This window comes from Rhinatrema bivittatum, chromosome 1, assembly GCF_901001135.1.
Source record: "Rhinatrema bivittatum chromosome 1, aRhiBiv1.1, whole genome shotgun sequence".
NCBI lineage: Eukaryota > Metazoa > Chordata > Amphibia > Gymnophiona > Rhinatrematidae > Rhinatrema > Rhinatrema bivittatum.
The window spans coordinates 592,358,601-592,377,697 of record NC_042615.1 but is presented as its reverse complement, the minus strand read 5'-3'; the positions used below and the strand labels follow the sequence as shown (position 1 = coordinate 592,377,697).

At 44.6% G+C, this 19,097-nt stretch overlaps 1 protein-coding gene across 1 annotated transcript in view; it reads right to left on the bottom strand.

Annotated features, from left to right (window-relative positions):
* FBN2 (fibrillin 2) overlaps positions 1 to 19,097 on the bottom strand; it is a 596,571-nt gene that overhangs the window by 130,326 nt on the left and 447,148 nt on the right. Inside the window, exons 35-41 of the mRNA XM_029619106.1 lie at positions 17,524 to 17,646; positions 14,800 to 14,922; positions 8,224 to 8,385; positions 7,718 to 7,786; positions 6,516 to 6,641; positions 5,191 to 5,316; positions 4,639 to 4,791 (exon numbers count right to left, since the gene is read on the bottom strand). Coding sequence (XP_029474966.1) covers positions 4,639 to 4,791; positions 5,191 to 5,316; positions 6,516 to 6,641; positions 7,718 to 7,786; positions 8,224 to 8,385; positions 14,800 to 14,922; positions 17,524 to 17,646 — 882 coding nt within the window. The remainder of the gene's footprint in view (positions 1 to 4,638; positions 4,792 to 5,190; positions 5,317 to 6,515; positions 6,642 to 7,717; positions 7,787 to 8,223; positions 8,386 to 14,799; positions 14,923 to 17,523; positions 17,647 to 19,097) is intronic.

The following is a 19,097-nucleotide window of genomic DNA, read 5'->3' as shown; positions in this document are numbered from 1 at the left end:
TATAAGACGACCCCCCCTTTTTTATACATATTTTTAAGAAAAAAAATAATTTTACATTCAAACAGGAGCAACCCTATCTATGAAAAGGCAACACTACAAATACCGTATATCAGGCCCTAAAAACCAATACACCTCTTATTAGGAAAACAGAACTAGCAAGCAGCTATAGATCCCCACACAGAAATAATTGTAAAACTATACTAATAAGCAGAATAAATGTTTCAAAACAGCTATGAACAGAATAACATCCAACAATTAAAAACTCATAAAAATTATTAAACATTCTCCAAACACCAATAAAATATTTCAAAAAAGCAGACACATCACATAATATTAAATAATTAAAATGGCAGTCAATCAAGAAAAATAAACTTAAAAAGCCACCTTTACTTACCCCCTCCAGCAGCTCCGTAGCACACATCAGAAGCAGCAGTAGTGGCTAAGCTCTATACTCATGGTCCTCTTCCTTAGGGCCCATGATTCTCTCACACACACACACCATACCAGTCATGCCCCCATGACCAGTTTCTGTCTCTCACACACCAATCATCTCCCAAACAGTCTTTGACACACACACCAGACACCTTCCTGAACAGTTTGTCTCATGTCATACACACACACAGGCTTCCCACTCCCGTGTTCTGCTTACCGTACATATACGGGCTTCTCACTCTCATAATCACTTTCTCTGTCTCACACACACCAGTCTCTCTCTCATTTCCATGCTCGCTCTCCACGTGCACAGGCTTCTCATTCCCTGAATCACATTCTTTCTCTCACATTCACACACACCAGTCTCTTTCTCTCACACACACCGTCACCTTATCAACCAGTCTCTCTCTCATGCATGCGCGCGCACACACAGGCCTCCCACCCCATGCTCTCTCTCACATAATCAGGCTTCTTACTCCCATGCTTTCTCATATACCCAGATTTCTCACTTCCATGCTTTTTCTCTCTCTCACACTCACATAGACATCAGTCATCTCTCTGAGCAGTCACTTTCATTGTCTCTCACATATACACACACTTGAGCTCTCTGACCAGTTTCTCTCACTTACACACATGCTCTCAATCAAATGCATTCTCTCACTTGCACACAGGCTGGCTGGCTGCTTCTCTCTCTCTCACTCACTTCCTCTCCCCTCCCCCGCCCCCAAGAACAAATAGTAGCTGCGGCAGCCGCCTCCTCCAGCCCCCGCAGGCCAAGAAAGAAGAATCCCATTGGCTGCGGGAGGCTCACGCTGCTGTCTCATTTCCCTATTATCAGCTGCTTCAATTGCTCGGGGGCCGATGCTGCTGTCGCCGCTGCGATTTTTTCATGCGGCACAGCTTTCTCCTTCCCGCGCACCGCACTGTGTATCCTTTCCTGTTCCGGGTCGGGGGGCGGGAAGAAGAAAAGGGCAGCCGCGGACGCCACAGCTTTTTTTTTTTTTTTTATTTTTGCACCGCTGCCGTTCCCGCTGGGCTTGAACTTGCCGATAGCCCGGCGGCAACGGCAGCAGGAAAGGAAGAGCAGCGGGAGAAACCGGGAGCACGCGACAGGGGGCAGGAAGAAGAAAAGGCCAGCCGCGGATGCCACAGCTGCCCTCTAAGACGATACCCGGCGTATAAGACGACCCCTGACTTTTAAGAAGATTTTCAGGGGTTAAAAAGTTGTCTTATACGCCGGAAAATACGGTACTATTACCTGGATAAAACTTAGAAAATGGAGCCACAGGGACAGGCAACAATTTGCCCAAGCTCACATAGATTGTTGGTGGCAGAGACTGAAATGGCATCCATGAAACTCTGAAAAATTTAGGGTTGCAAGTCACCCCACCTTCTCTTCAGTCTCTAAGGATGAGGCCCCTCTTCCCCAAGCTATTGCTCTTTCATCTGATGATAAGACTATGTTGTGGTAAATACACAAACAGAGAGCAGCTGAGGGAAAGGTGGGAAGATCAACCCTGCAGAACATTACCAGGGTACTCTCAGTGGGTGAGGGAGGGAGCCTGTGATATGTTGTACCTCTGATATTTCTTTTCAGCACATTACAAGTTCAGGCCTAGATTTATCAATGTGCTGTAAATATCGTATTGCAAAGTGCTCATTTCACCACTTGGGGGGGGGGGAGAGAGAGAGAGAGAGCGCACACCTCTGGGGTGGCACCATAATAAGCAGCTATTTATGCTACTTTAGGAGGCCCACCTAGTAACTCGAGGTGAGGTGTAGGTAGTAGTGCAGGGGTTAGGGGGCCACTTTTACATGCAGAGTGAGACGTAGGAACAGAACAATACACTCTTGTGAAGATTTGATGTCCTTTGGAGTGAGAGAACATTGTACAAATCTCATCTTTGTGTGAGTTTCCTCACTCCGAAGGACATCAAATCTTCACAAGAGTGCACTGTTCTGTTTGTACATCTCACTCTGCATGTAAAAGTGGCCCCTAACCCCTACACTACTACCTAAACCTCACCTCGAGTTACTAGGTGGGCCTCCTATAGCAGCATAAATAGCCACTTACTATGGTGCCACCCCAGAGGTGTGCGCTCTCTCTCTCCCCCCCCCCTCCTCTCATGTCCTTCCCCAGCCTAAAAATGCCCAAAATGGAATTTGTGAAAAAAAAATCACAAATTGCGTTATGGGCATAACACATGATATTGTACAGCTTAATGCAATTGAAAAAGGTGTAGCTATTTTTGGCGTTAAAACTGTGCGATATCGTGCGCTATGGCTTCACGAAGCCAGCCCACTTTTGCAGAAATCCTGCCCCCGACTCCTCCCCAATCCCTCCCCTTTTAAAAATCTGCATCGCACCATGCGTTATGGTGCTTATCGCATGCGTTAAGGTGTTTTTTGCATGCGAAAATGCCATAACGCGATTTGATAAATGACCCTGTCCGTTTGTAGGGTTACATGATATCGATGCTGAAGAAAAAAATCACCAAGTGTGCTGCTCGATGCTGTACATAAAATAGGCCAGTCACCAATTTCTCCTCCAAAGAAAGATTTTTATAATTACCAGCATAATTGTTACCATGCCTATTGCAAAACCTTACAAAACAAGTTTTCTCAGAATGTATTGTGCCTGCTTTCCCCTTTTGAGGGTCTCCTCTAGCGATTTAGTTCCAAAGGTGCAGAGACCTAAGACAGTAACTCGATTCTTGTGATTAACCATGTTTACTTGAAAAGTAATGAACTGCTGCTAAGGTAAGCAGCAGAAGGCTACCTAGTCTAAAGAAATTGAGAAGTGGTCAATATTTCTCAGAGACAAAATTCAGTCTATAGAAGAAATGAGCAGTTATCAGGGCCGGTGCAAGGGGATTGGGCGCCCTAGGCACCTTCAGCCTTGCGCCACCCCCAGCCGCAGCCCCGACTCCTCTCCCCACCCCCCCCCAAAAAGAAAACTTACAAAATACCTGGTGGTCCAGGTGGGGGCCCGGGAGCGATCTGCCACTTCCGGGGCCTCGGCTGCCCCTAACCAAAATGGCGCCAGTGGCCTTTAGCCCCTACCATGTGACAGGGGCTACCGGTGCCATTTTGGTTAGGGGCAGCCGAGACCCCCGGGAGTGGCAGATCGCTCTCGGGCCCTTCGCTGGACCACAAGGGGGGCGACTGGAGGGTGGCACGGTGAGGCAGGGGCTGGCAGAATTTTGAAAGGGCACTTTTTGCCCTTTCAAAATTTTGCCGCCTGCTGCGGCGCCCCCTAAATAGCGTCACCCTAGGCACAGGCCTAGCTCGCCTAGTGGTTCCTCCGGCCCTGGCAGTTATACACAGTACATACAGCACAGAGAACATCTATTCATGCACTAAGGATTGGGGGTACTGTAATTTGAATGGATTCTATCATAATATAATAAAAATAGGTAACCATGATGCCAGTAAATAGACAAAACATGGTAAAAAAAGGAATGAAAAAGTATGTGTGCATGTGTGGCCAAGCAGAAGGGGAAGAGGGGTGCTTTGGTGGGGGCCCAGAGTACCACCTAGGCTCTGGACCCAGTGGTAGCTATTTTTCAAAATTGTGCCAGCAAGTAGCTTACCTTTGCCCCATCACATGACAGAGTCTGCCGGTGACATTTTGGAAAATGGCTGCCGCTGGGTCTGGAGCCTAAAGGCTGCTTGGGGTCCTCACTAGACCACCAAGGCAAGTTTTTTTAAGTGCAGGGAAGGAAAGGTGAGGAGACTGAGCTCCAGGGAGAGGGGGGTGAGGCAATTTTTTTGACAAAGGAGAGGAGTTGGGGTGGGGCCTGCACCCAGGGGTTCTAAAGTTTAAATTTTTATTTTGGGATTTGGCCTCCTCCAGGAGGGGCGGTGGGTGAGAGTTGGGAGTCTCCAGAGACCCCTGGGGTCTTAGCTACAGTGGGCCAATCAGATATCCATGTGAAATTAGCGAGGGGCAGCTAAGCTGCTGTACTTTTTCCCTCCAGGAAAACGACTGTGACCTATTAAATGACCCCCTAAGTTTTTACCTGATACAATGGAGGGTAAAGTAAATAGCCCAAGGTAACAAGATTTGAACCCTGGCTTCCCTGGTTCTCAGCCCACTACTCTGAACTGTGGACTTTCCTATAGCAAACATACCAAGGCAAGAAATGAGTTAACATGTTCGACGTGAAAGCCATATCATCAGCGGGAGGTTAGCACGTGGCTTACCTGTTCCTGGGGTTGGACATGCCTCACAGGGTTTGCTCCAGGCTTTGCCAACGTTGTACGTGCAGCAGCACATTCTTTTGGTCACATTAAAGGGTAGTTCATTGTCACAGGTTGTCCCATTATAGCTTCTGTAGCAAAAACTCTTTCTCATGTCTGTGTGTTAACAAGCAGAATGAATAATGTGTGTAACAGTGATTCAGTCATTACAACGGTTCACAACTGGTTGGGGTTGAAAGTAGTTGGAAGGCCCATCGATTTCAGCCTTCTTCTGCCTGACTAATCGCTCTCTCTCTACACGATAATCCGGGACAAGATCAACACTGTGCATCTGCGACAGTGAACAACAGTCATTTCCAGCCCCAAATTTAACTATACTATCAGGCGGGCCCCACATCATTTCTTAACTGCTATATGGAGGCCCTGGTAATTAACCTTTTAACACAGTTCATCCATTTCATAAGAAATATTTGGCAGTTCTTTGTGTCTCTCAAAGCCACCATGATTAACTCAGGCTACTACAGCCCTGCAGATGGTTGGAGTTTGGTGCCATACCCATACAGTTGTGTCCACCATTGACCTGCATGTATTCAGGAGGACAGATGCAAGTGTAGTTTCCCAGCGTATTGTAACAGGTCCCAGGTCCACAGACACCAGGTTGTGTAAAGCACTCATCAATATCTAGAAAGTGCAAACAAACAGAACTCCGTTCAATAAACGGTGGGGGAAACAATACCTAAAGCAAGTCAGTCAGCAATAAATCAGCACAAAACCATTCATTGTGGGGGTGATTTTCAAAGAGACGTATGAGGATCAGACAAGTGTTTTACTCAAAGAAGTGGCCTTTTACAAATTTTCTTGCCTGAAATACAAGTCCACACATATGTAATGTCATGTTTGCACACATGTTTACCCAAGCTGAGCGCAGGCCTTCCTGGGGGCGGAGTCTGGCAGGGATTTGGACCTAGGAAAATGTATTTAGATTAAAAAAAAAATATGCGCATCAATTTTCGGGGAAAATCTATGGGGCCGTTTTAGCAGGTGTAACTTGTGCGGGTAGATCTAGTGGGAGAATTTTCTAAACACCCTTATTCCCTCAAGTTTGCTTTGAAAATTGATGGAACCTATTTACATCTTTGTCAGCTAATGTATGTGAAAAAGCTCAGATTCTAACAGAAAATAAGCAATTATTTAAAGTAGGTGGATTTTTTAGCTTTATTACCTGCTACAGATTGCTTGATGTTACATTATATATTTCTGTAGAGCCTTAGCTTGCATTGCCAGGACTTTTTTCTCTCTCAAAATACAGTGTATTTGTATACTGAAAATAGTGTCAATAACAAGAGGAGGAATTCACTTCCACCGCATGCAAAGAAATTGGCACAGATGAGGAAAACATACAATAGAGCAGTTGTTGGAAGGTAAGGGCTTCTTGGTCCAGCCAGGCTGGCCAGTTGCCCCGCCCGTGTCACCACAAAGTCTATTCAATCTCACAGGGCTGGAGAGAGCAGGAATAAGGCCCATGCCAGCTAAGAAAAGTAGGCCCCTATGTAAGGTTCTGATGTGATACTTAATAAGAGAAATCGTTTTCTAAATTTCCCAAATAATTTTTATTTATTTAGGAAGGCTTTATGAGCTTTTCTGTTAGCAAATTCTTCAACTACAATTGAAATTTTTATTTATACATGTTAGAAATAGATATATTTAGCTTTTTTAAAAAATGTTCCCAACAAAAGTAGGCCCCTTGAACATTGTAGGCCCTAGCCAAATGGCCATGCTGGCAACCCCCTCTCTCCTGGAGTGCAATCTCTGCACATCTCCCTTTTTCACCTTTACCAGCGTCCTCTATCTATTCCCACACAGTGCCACACAAGCTTCACCTTCACAGATCCGTGTTTCTTCACTGAGGTAGTAGCCATGTGGACATTCACACTGGAAGCTCCCAAAGGTGTTGATACAGTTTCCACCCTGGCATAAGCCTGGCAATTCCTGGCACTCATCAATATCTGAAAAGAAAGGAAGAAACCAAGCCCATTGAGTAAAGGGTGGGGTTTTTTTTCAGCCGCAACTGCATGGCTAGAGGTAGCAGAGTGAACTTACCAAGTTATCTTTCCCCATATATTCAGCAGCACTAATCTGGCTAAAAGAGTTGCTAAAGATCTGGTGAAATCTAGCTGGACAAATTCTGCCCGGTTAGATTTAGCCATGCTACTGGCGTGGGGACCTGTGCTGTCCAATTAAATTTAGCTGGTTAGCGCTAAATATTTTGCTATCTGGATAAATCTAAAAATCCCACCTTCGGGGCTGCCTCAGGCCCGCTCCTTTTATGCTCGGCTAAGTTTGTCTGATCAGTGAATTTGGTCAGATAAATTTAGATGGGCAGAGGTCAGATCCTAAACCTTTACCTGGTTAAAACCCAGTTTTAGTGGAGTATTGTATTTATTTATTTAGTTGATTTAAGCTCACAACTTTGCATTTGTAGCTCAAGTACAATTACATTCAGGTTCTGTATGTATTTCTCTGTCCCCAGCAGGCTTAAAATCTAAGGAACTGATTTAGTAAGGACACAAATGGGAAAAGCGCATTTGAGTCCTGGCTTCCTTAGTTCTCAACCTGCTGCTCTAAACACTAGGCTACTCCTCCATTCTCATATGCAAATCTTTTATATATCGATCCCCATATGCCTTAGGCCAGGAGACTCCAAAAGTCCCTGTTCCTGAGGGCTGCAAACAAACAGGGTCTCAGGAAGTGCAAAATGAATACTCAGCAGACATATCTGTGTACACTTGGTCTGTTCCACGGCTTAATTTGTACATTTTGACCACCTTGTATAGTAGCCTTGTGACCCTCCAGAACTAGAGACTGTTCTAGAATAGACTTGAATGCTGCAATAAACTGTTGGGTTCTTTCTGTTGCAAGGTATGTACTTTCGTAAACAAAATCTGAGATGGGCTTATCCCCATTCATTAAATACAAATATTACAATATCTTAAGCATTTTAACTAATAAAAATAATACCTTCCTATTGTTGAATCATCAGCAGTTGGTATCTTTTATTTCATTGATCTAAAAATGAACTCACCCTCTAGGATAATAGTGATAGGGTTGGGTCTGAATCCTTCACCTCCAGGACATAGGGTATTATATTCGGCTGGAAAAGAATATTTGTTTTAAATTAGATTTGCTATACAATGCAGATATCATGGAAACTTCCCAATCATTTATTTTGCTTCTTTATTCCCCTTCCCCCAACTTTCTAAATGCAATGATTAAAAAAATTAGCATAAAACTAAACAGCAAAATACATAATTAGTGTCATCCACACTGACATCCTGAATCTAGTCAGGTACACAAATAATATAAATCGGGACGGGTATGAGACTAAACTTAAATTTTAATTATAGGCATCCAGAACAGGTTTGTGCTCAGGTCATGAAACCTAAAATGTGTTGACTGGATAAATGATATTAAAATCAAAGTCTTGTTTTTCAACTGGATCCCGGGGGTATGAGAGACTAATATGGGAAGTCAGTAGTGGATTTTCCTCCTCTCAATTTATGCATAATAAAAAAGGAGAGGGGTACTTACAGCTGTTCACAAGGGGACATATCTCACAGGGGATCCCCCAAGCCTTCCCCAAAGAGCAGCAGCAAGAAGAACGACTGACGCCAACCCCAATCTCAGTGCTGCAGGAGAAACCTCCATCCCCACGGGGGACAAAGTTCAGGTAGCAGTTGCCAACACGAGTATCTACGGAAACAAGTGCACAATTTTTACCAGCAGCAGAAATATTATTATCCGGTCACACAGCTTTCCATTTTAACAATGCCAGCAGATCTGCTGGTGAACACAACAAGGTTAATTTTCAAAGGGTTCAGGTGCCTAACTTAGGGAGTTTAGACTCACAAATTGGCCCTTTTGAAAAGTTACTAGGGATGAGTGCCTAGTTTCATCAGGTCCCTAAATTTTGAACCCTAACAAGTGGGTGTCTACAAGGGCAGAGTGAGGGCAGGGAAAACTAATTAGGTGTTTTGCATTGATTTTCAGCACCTGACACTTAGGGGTAGATTTTACAAAATTACGCACACGCGTACTTTTGTTCGCGTACCAGGCGCAAACAAGAGTACGTGGGATTTTAATAGATACGCGTGTAGCCGCGTGTATCTGTTAAAATCCGGGAACGGCGCGCGCAAGGCTGAACAAAATCGGTAGCCTGCGCGCCGAGCCGCACAGACGGCCTCCGTTTCCTCCGAGGCCGCTCCGAAAATGGAGCGGCCTCGGAGGGAGCTTTCCTTCCACCTCCCCCCACCTTCCCCTCCCTTCCCCTACCTAACCCACCCCCCCAGCCCTATCTAAACCCCCCCCACCTTTATTCCAGAAGTTACGCCTGCTCGAGGCAGGCTTAACTCGCGCGCACGGGCCGGCTGCTGGCACGCCATGTTCTGGTCGGGGGCTGGTCCGGAGGCCGTGGCCATCCCCCAGGAACGCCCCTGGCCGGAACCACAGCCTAAGGTAGCAGACCTTAGAGAATCCGGCAGTAACAGGGGGTGGGGGGGGCGAAGCGGGGGGGGCAGGCCTGCGAAAGCTGGCAGCGATCGCACCTCCGCAGTGCTATCGCTGCTGGCTTTCGCACCCAATAGCACCGTCATAAAAGGTGGTGCTATTAGGCACGCTACTGGCAGTGAAAAGGGTTCTTACCTTTTCGCAGCCAGCGATCTTTCTTCTGCGTCCGCCCCGACAATGCACCGACGATGCCCCGACTCCTGCTCTTCTGGGGCCGACTCCGCCCCAAACTAGCTATCGCATGCAAAAAGGGCCTTTTCGCGTGCGATATTCTACGAAAATGACCCCCCTAGCCGGATATGTCTTCTGCAGCTAGGTTACAAGGGATATTTAGTGGCACGGCTATGATGTTGAATATCTGTGTATAAGCCGCTACTTAGCTGGATAAGTTATATACAGTTAAGTTAAACCTGCTCATTGGTAGTTCTAACTTAGCCAAATAAGTTATCTGGCTAAGGCTGAATATCGCCAGTTAGCCAGATAACTTATCAGGCTAAGTAGCACTGCCCCCGATCCTTCCTTTACCCGCCCACAAATTGACTGTTAAGAGATAGCTGGATAAGTGACTTATCCGGCTATCGCGTGTTGAACGTGCTTTGAATATTGGGCCTAAGGAATCTATAGCCAGGTGATGATCTTGGCAACTTCATATGAAACTGTGATTCAACAGAAGAGAAGAGACTGTGATTGTTCTTCATATCAGACATTTGTCAGCACTTCTCACTGTGAGAAGAAAACTTTGGACGAGAACTGTGAAACATGTCCTTGGTTAAAACTTTGTATCCAACTATGAGACCAGCAGTGAAATGGGTATTGTTTCGGCACCTGTTTTACGGATGGACTTTATTAAATTTCATTAACCTGCAAGGGAATATTCAGATGGATCTGAACTCAGTCAACATCAATTGCATTTTACCGATCCTGTGTCTACAGGAGGTAATAACATCCAATCAAAATCAACGTTGTACCAAACAGAATTGAACATGGAAAGAGGTTTGGATCACAGAAAAAGACTCTAAATTATTCAGACTATGCACATTTCCTCATGGAGTACCCAAAAGCTTAGCTTGAGAGCTCTGCTTATAGATCTTTTTCTGCTGCAGTGAACCTGCACTCTGCAACCTACCACATAACAAGGGAACTACTCGTTATGAGGTCTTATGTGCGGGAGCCGACACTGAAGCAGTCTATGTGTTCTGACTGCTCCCCTTTGGCAGTCAGAACACATAGACTGCTTCAGTGTCGGCTCCCGCACATAAGACCTCATAACGAGTAGTTCCCTTGTTATGTGGTAGGTTGCAGAGTTTGTGCACAAGGCAACGAGGTTGGTTGATATGCAGTGAACCTGCAAGCTGATGCTGAGTTTTATTCTGACTGCCTTCAGACTCTGAGATGTGGAATTCTGGTCAACTATCCCTTGAAAGAATTAAAAGCAAAGAACGCCTTTATCCTGTTGCTGTCATCATATCTCACGGAGATGTCTGTGAGACCTTTGGGTTCTAATTGTCCTCCACGATATGGAGTTTTGTGAGATTTCAGCCCCTTGTGCCGAGAGATCTCTGGACTGGCTAAGGGTGAGAACACTATCTTAATTACCTTTCAGCTGGATTAATTAGTATGGCATTTGCATAATTAGTAAGTGCAAGTTGGACTTAGAAATAGCGCATCTAAGTTTTGTTTATTTTTATGTCAGTGCCTTGCACTATGAAACTGTAACAAATGAAAACAAACAAATTTAAAACTAAAGAGAACAAAGGAAGAAATAATTGTACCACATTAAACCTTGTTTTCCTTATGCTGCTATAATAAAATTAACTTACTGCCTTACAAAAGAGTTTGTAACTGCTCATTAAAGCTAATGAATTCATATCATAAGGTTATTGGTTAAATCTAGTAATCTACTATAAGATATCCACACCAGATATTTCCTACATGTTAGGATTCACGGTTCACAGGTAGGCTCTGCGAGCTGTGATACTCACCTCAGAATGCTGACAAGTTTGTCGCAGCTTGTATGCTGCTGCCGGTCCCTGCGGGGCAGAAACGCCGCCAGCAGCAAAGCCCAGCTCCAAACGGCACAGGATGTCGAAGACAGCCACTCCTCCTAGCCTCCATAGGCGTGCGTGCGCACCTGGCAGCCCCACACTTAAAGGGCCCAAAAAAGGAACTTGGCCACGGTGCCCTCTGATGAAATCATGGCCTCTTTTGCATATAAAGCTCCTCTGGAGGAGCATCAAATCTCTCAGCAATGGGTCTGCTGCTTGCAGTATGTGTTGCTACTTCCTGCATTTCTGGTTCTTGCTCTCCAGCTTTGTCTTCCAGCTTTTCCTCGTCTAGCTCTGTCTTCCAACCTTGCCTCATCCAGCCTTGACTTCAGGTTTGCCTCATCCAGCTTTGTTTTCCAGCCTTGCATCGTCCAGCCTCACCTTGTCTCTCTTACTCGTCTCATCCAGTCTCTTCGTCCACCCTTGGCTTGCCTCTCTGGATTTTGGCCTTTGCCTGAACCTGACCACATTTCCCTTCACTTGGATGTGACCCCTTGCTGTCCTGACTATTCTTGTTAGCAGCCAGCTATGATCTTGGCCCATTTCTGACTTTATTAGCCTAGCGCCTTCCCTGACCCTGGTGTGTCTCTGGACTCTAGTTATCATCACTGCACTAGGAACATGCCTAAGTTCTGTTGACTGCTAGAACCCAAGGGCTCCACCTGCGGGAGAGGTGGCTGGTAAAGTGATGCTCCAGACTGTCCCTCTACAGGGCACATTTACCAGTTGGCATCAACTACACTACAGGACTAGGAGCTCATACACCTGTTACCCTTCACAGATTGACGAAGCCATGAGCTCGGCAGACTCGCCTCCTGCCTCCGCCAGCCTAGCGCACCATCTTCAACAGCAGCAAGATAACGCAACACCATGGCCAGATACCTTCACAGCACTGCAGCCCGGCCTGTTTTGGCTCCTGCTCCAGCACCAGTCTTACGACCTGCTATTCCACGCTCTACCTGCCTCCACTGTCAAGATAGGATGGAGATCCCAGGAACTGTAGAGATTTTCTCACCAATGTTGGATGCAATTCGAGTTGCAGGCACCTTTGTTTCTGACAGACTGAGTCAAAGTAACCTATATCCATCCCTGCTGATGGCACTGCTCTGGCTTGGGTCTCACCCCTTTGAGAAAGGGATAATTCGATCCTGGGGAATCTGACACGTTTTCTCTGAGAGTTTTGTCAGATTTTCGACATGGTGGTGGTAGGGTTGAAATGTACATATACACACATACTTTACATTTTTAAAAGGTAAATAACTTGGCATGCCACTAACATCCTTTTCTTTACACCTCCATTTTGTATCACCTAAATGTACACACATATATTTAGTCTCTGAATAATCCAATTCTCAATTTAGGGAGTTGCCAGGTATTTGAAAATCTGTTTGTTTTATAAATCTTAAAAGTATATCCATAGCTTTTTAGCTAGATATCCAAATGAGAATTTAGATCTAAAGTGAATTTAAAGAAAGTTAAAAAGGAGCTGCATTGGAGACGTGAATTGCAAATCAAGGGAACCATTGGGATTCCTGAGGTCTAATCCTGCTCGTCCTTGGATTGTCTCTGAGACCTTGGACTAATCACTTACTCTCACCATGTTTCTATTTACCCAACTGTAAGTAGATAATAGCACTTGACCAAACTCTTCCTTGGCAGCAGGCTCTCATGGGAGGAGCACTGAGGTCACATTCTTTCCACAAGGGGGAGGGGGAAGAAGGGGAAGAATATTTGAAGGCCCCCAGGGTCTGTCTGGAGGGTTTCTGAAACAGACCAGCACAAAAATACACATGGTGACTGCTGTGCACGGTAAAAATTAACTTGATGCGACAGTGTGCAATTTGTGATTCAAAGTGTAAATCACAAATTGCACACTGTCGCATCAAGTCCAGAAGAAAAGTTAGACACAGTCACCGATATATCTGCACAACCTGGCATTAGGCATTCTGTATGAGAGCTCTTCCCTGGGCACTTCCTCAATGATACCTGCAAACTTGGATGCAGACTCCTTTTTAATAGGCACCAAGAACTCCTGCTGATATTCTGCAGGAATCCCTATACTGATGTGATTCTTTAGGCAATAGCTCTGTGGGGGCTTCTCCCAGTAAGGCAGTTTTCTCTCTGACTCCCCATAAAGAATAATCAACTTTCTTTAACACTCTGAAGAAATCCCTCTTTTACCTTCTTGCATGCAGGGACTTGTAGTTCTGATTTCCCCATTGCATTCCCTAAGTAAAGCAAGACTACAAGTCCCTGCATGCAATGGGGTAAAAGGAGGACCAGAGCAGCCTATCCTGAAAATCAGAAGCCAGTTGGAGACAGGACAGAAGTCCTCGCCCTTAGAGAGACAACTCCCAAAGGACCTCTCCCATGAAAGAGAGGACCGAAGAATCCAAAGCTAAGTGGACTCATGAGTTTTGCTAAACTATTCATAGTAGAAACACTTCCCACTGAGAAGTATCATATACACTTCTCCATTCTTACTGTCTTACCTCATCATTCAGCGTTCTTGGAGACACAGAAATCACTAGTAAGGGACCACTTTGGCAACTGCCTTACCAAACCAATAGCACTGTTACATCTCCTGCCCTCTCTCTTCCCTTGAAGCCATCATGCAAGCCTGATGCCAACATTAGTAACTAGACGGGGAAGGTAATTTTCAAGAGACTTCTGCAGGTAAAGTTGTGCTTTTCCAGCAGAAATGGCTCTTTAGAAAACTGCATGACCGATATACACATATAATTTTGTACATACACACTTTTACATGCATAGGGGAGAGACATTCCAGGAGGTAGAGTCTGGGTGGGGTTGGGAGTTAGGTGCATATTTTTAATTTTAAAAAATATAAGGTTGATTTTAAAAGTAGCTCGCAGCCGTCCATGTGCATGCAGTTCCCGGCATGCACACATGAACGCACCAATTTTATAACACGTGCACATCAAATAACAGGTGTAATAATGCATGCATATTTTTGCCAGGATAATTTTCAAAATGAACTTAAGCATGTGAGTACAATTTGAAAAATGACGTAACTTATGTGCACGTTTGCTGACTTATAAATTACACTGCTTTCGTGTTTAAGTGAAAAATGTTTGAGGGAAAAATGTTAGTTATTGTTTGTGCATATTTGCTGAGGAGAACAGACAGAAGCACAAGCTCATTTGGAGTCAATGTGTCTGCATCACAAGATGCACAGAAGTCTGGTACAAATCCAGACATTTACGGTTTATAGTTCAAATTCAGATTTAGGTTGTGGTTTAACCCTGCGTGGCAGCCAAGTCTGAAGCACTTTCATAGAATTATGAGGCAGTAAACTGCAGGGACCATTCTGGGACATCTGGAAATCAGCAGCCAAAGCAAGAAGAAAATATTTATCTACAAAGTGCAGCCAGTAATTATATATATATTTTACAAAAGTTCTTAAAAATACTTCCAAGGACACACCATCCTGAAGTTCTGTGTTGAAATATGGTCTTTAGTAATACAGTATAAATGCGCATGGAATATCTGTCAGCATTTCCCAAAGTTAGATTTGCTTAAGTAATCCATGACTTACCCACGCAGCCCACTCCAGTCGGGTTCAGCTGAAAGTCAGGCGGACAGTTACATTCATACCCCCCGGGAGTGTTCACACATAGCCCGTTGACACAATTAATGGGATCTGCACACTCGTCAATATCTAGAATGGAAGATGTACAGCTGTAAATACATGCTGCAAAGAAACAAAAATGGTTATCCCGCCTTTGCTTTAGGGGAGGATAAAGGGAAATGTTTCAAAAACAGAGGGGTATGTATTAAAAAAAAAAATCAGCCAGCTATCCAAGTTAGACAGATAGCCCTATCCGACTAACTTAGATGGGATATTCAGCTGGACAACTATGCAGGTGAATATCCCCAGATAAACTGCTGCTTAGCTGGATAAATTTAGATCTGCTACGGGCCATGTCTAACTTATCCAGCTAACTTAACCAGATAAAACTCATTATCGCTACTTTTCTGGCTAAGGGAGCTGGATAGGTAGTGTCGCCCAGTTATGCCCATTGCCCACCCACTGACTATATGGCTACCCATTTAGGCCTGGATTTTCTTATGGCGCAGAGCTCATTGAATCCCGCGGTAATGGGGGCGGGGAGGGGCGAAATGGGGGGTCGGGCCTGCGAAAGCCGGCAGCGATCGCACCAGCGCAGTGTTATCGCTGCTGGCTTTCGTGCCCAATAGCGCCACCGTGAAAGTTGGGCGTGCCACTGGCGGCGATAACGGGTCTTACCTCCTCATCTTCCGGTCCCGACTCTGCCCTGACTCCGCCCCTATCAAGCTATCGCATGCGAAAAGGGACTTTTCGCCTGCAATACCGATAGAAAATGACCCCCTTAGTCGGATAAGTGACATAGCCAGCTAAGAGGTACAGCCAGATATTCAGTGGCAGCCACTTAGCCGGATAAATCTGACTTATCTGGCTAAGTAGCATTTGAATATCTACTGTAGAATGTTTAGTATAGAAAAGGCATAAAGTATCCCTCACCTGGGCCTTAAAAAAAAAAAAAAAAGGAAAAAATATACAAGAATCAGATGTTCTTGAGGGCAGGAAGTGCAAATGTATTTTCCAGAAGCTGAAGATGCATGCAACAGACTTCCTGCGAGTCGTATCTTGTCATCTATCAGTCCATACTTTCCCTACTATAAACATACTGTGACCCATAACATTTTGGATACCCATGCTGCAACTGCACTAAATCCATTATAATATATTTATCATCGCTGCAACTGCACTCAATCCCATATTATATATTTATCATCCTGGCAGATCCCTGTGATCTGCAAATCAAGGGTAGCTTGGGGTTCCATCTATTCGCCTTGCAAGGCTTGGTGAAACCAGTGACAAGAGTCTATTCAATTGCAGGCCTTATATTTTGCAACACCCCCCCTAAGCAGCTTTGACTGATTATATGTCCTAATATATGTAAGAAACATCTCAAAGCATTTTTGTTCAAGTTAGAATCTGAAATTGAGCAGGCCAATAGGCAGTGTTCCTATTGATTTAATGCTCAGTCAGTTTTCATATTAATACCATGTTGTTTGTATATTGTTAGATTGTTTTACGTACATGTTTTTATTATGCTTGTTTGTTTTGATGATGGTACGACATTTGTTATGTGCTGTGAACATAGGATGCGTGTGGAACTTAAATTATTTTACATAAATAAATACTATCCCTATGGAGTCATCCCACACTAATCTCTTCATAACATGTACCTCTATCTAATGATGTGCCTTTATGGGCATTTCTAATAATGTGCAACTCTTAACAGTGTAATGAAATTACTGTGAACGTGATGAACATTTTAAATTATCCACAAGAATATCAAATATGTTTCTCCTCTATAGCTACAATTTGGAGTGGATTTCAAAAAACGTGATTACCACCTATCCAAGTACAAAAAGGGTTTATGAAGGTAGCCCACTTCTATTTGCATAAAGCAGATCTTCTAAGACCAAAAGTACCATGGGAAGGCCACAGTCATGGGTAGGGAGGATCAGTATATGGGAGAGTGAGTGACTGGCAGGGGTGTTGGTACATCTGTATGCACGGGAACTTTCCTCCTGCACAAGTTCCAATCTATAACAAATTACGAGTGGCTGTAATTCTTTAAAAATAAATCTCCTTAAATTTGTGCAGGTTAAAAGTACCCTCCTCATGTTTGTCTGCTGAGCAAGGTTTTTAAAAAAATTGGGGCTTTTTGTAGTTTACATTGCTCCACAAATATATCACAGCACGGAAATCAGAAAATATGCCTTGCTCTCAAATGAGCCTGAATATAAGAAAGCGTGTTGAAAATTTCAAAAGAGCAATTATCGGTTTCATAAATGATGGCTAAATAGGATAGAAAAAATTGAACAGTGAACATATAGAGGTCGATATTCAGAAGCCATTCAGATGGATAACATAATAGTTATCTGTCCAAATGGCTTACTGAGCTATATTTAGCCATTCTCCAGCTAAACTTTAGCCGGGTAAACTAGTTACCCAGCTAGAATTTATCGGGACAAGAAGGGGGCATTCCAGGGGCAGCCAGGAGGTATTTCAGGGCGGCCAAAAGGGCTGTCCTAAAGTTAGCTGATTAGACATAACTGGTTAACTTTAGAATAGCTGGGTATATTCAGCTGTACAGCCACGTTGCTGACTATACCCTGCTAGTTAGCCAGATATGTTTTTCCAGCTAACTAGCCGAGCTGTACAGTGGCTGAAAACGGACCTCATAATATTTAGAAAATTAAGTACCTGTACAGTTCCCACCAGTTCTATCCAGTTCATAACCATCATCACAGATGCACTGGAACATTCCTGGCAAGTTATTGCAGGAGCCAAACACACAGATGTTCTGGAAGAAGCATTCATTAATATCTGAAAGAATACAGAAAACACAATTAATTGCAGATCAACTTTATGACCAAGTATGACATTTAAAATTAAATATGAAAACATAAAGGGGTAAATTTTAAGACCTGCGTGCGGGCGTACATGTGTGCGCACTACCCAGCATGCGCACATGTACGCCCGATTTTATAACTTGCGCGCGCAGGTGCGTGCAAGTTATAAAATCGGGGTTGGCGCGCGCAAGGGGGTGCACACTAGTGCACCTTGCGAGTGCCAACGCCCGCAGACTTCCCCGTTCCCTTCCCCCTAACCTAACTTTCCCCCCTTCCCCTAACCTTTCCCCCCTAGCCCTACTCTAACCCCCCCCCAAAAAATTGTTACCTAACCTTTTGCACCTGCCTCCAGGCAGGCGCAGTTTGCGTGCGCCGACAGCCTTCCGGCATGCGATCCTCTGACACAGTGGCAAATGGCTGCTGTGTCGGAGGCCTCTGGCCCCACCCCTGGCCCGCCCAATCCCCGCCCCTTTTTGCAAGCCCCGGGACTTACATGCGTCTCGGGGCTTTACGCGTGTCGCCGGGCCTTTTTAAAATAGGCCCGGCGCGCGTAACCTCCCCACATGCGTAAATCCTTTTAAAATCCGGCCCAAAGAGAATGACTGGGTTTACACCTGTTCTCTCCTTGATTAGCACTTTCTGATTTCTGATCACATAAAAAAGGTAAAGTCCATACTGTGGTCACAGCCAGCAGAAATCCAAGAGAAGATTTAAGAAAATGATGGGCTTGCACTCCATAGACATTTCCTGGCCTTTGTTGGATAATCTTTGACCTCAAGTGAATTTTCAAGGTATCCAAGTTTTCACTGCTCAGTGCTACCCTTTTTGTATCTGATTGTGGAACTGAAAGAGTATTCAAAGCATTCTCTCAACATTATACAGTGGGACCCCTCCAATCTTCAGGTACACTAGCCGATTTTAATGAGAGTTTATAGATTTCTAATAGTACGTCTGGTGGCCAACCCCATCTTATCTCCCCCCCAAACTCCCCTCCTATATTTTCAGAAGACAACCCATGGTGTCTAGTGGGCACCGGAGTATCCTTTAGGCTTCATGCCAGTTGACACCATCCTAGAAAATGGCGCAGATCTGGCTTTGCCCCATCACGTGATAGGGGCACAGTCCGATCAGTACCTTTTTGGAAAATGGTGTTGATCAATCTACCATGAACAAAATATTGGTAACATGGGAGTCTCTAAGTTCTTATAAGCAAATAATTAATAAATAAGTAAATAGCGCCAGGGATGTCGTCTTAAGGTATGGAGGGTTAAGGGGGGTAAGCAAGCTTACTAGACAACAGGGACTTATTTCAAGGAAGATGAGGTCAGGGAGTGAAGGTGAGGGGTCTTTAAACATCAGTGACTACTTCTAATTGTTGCAAGTTATCGTAAACCAGGTTCCTGCCCCCACAAGCTTAACATGTAT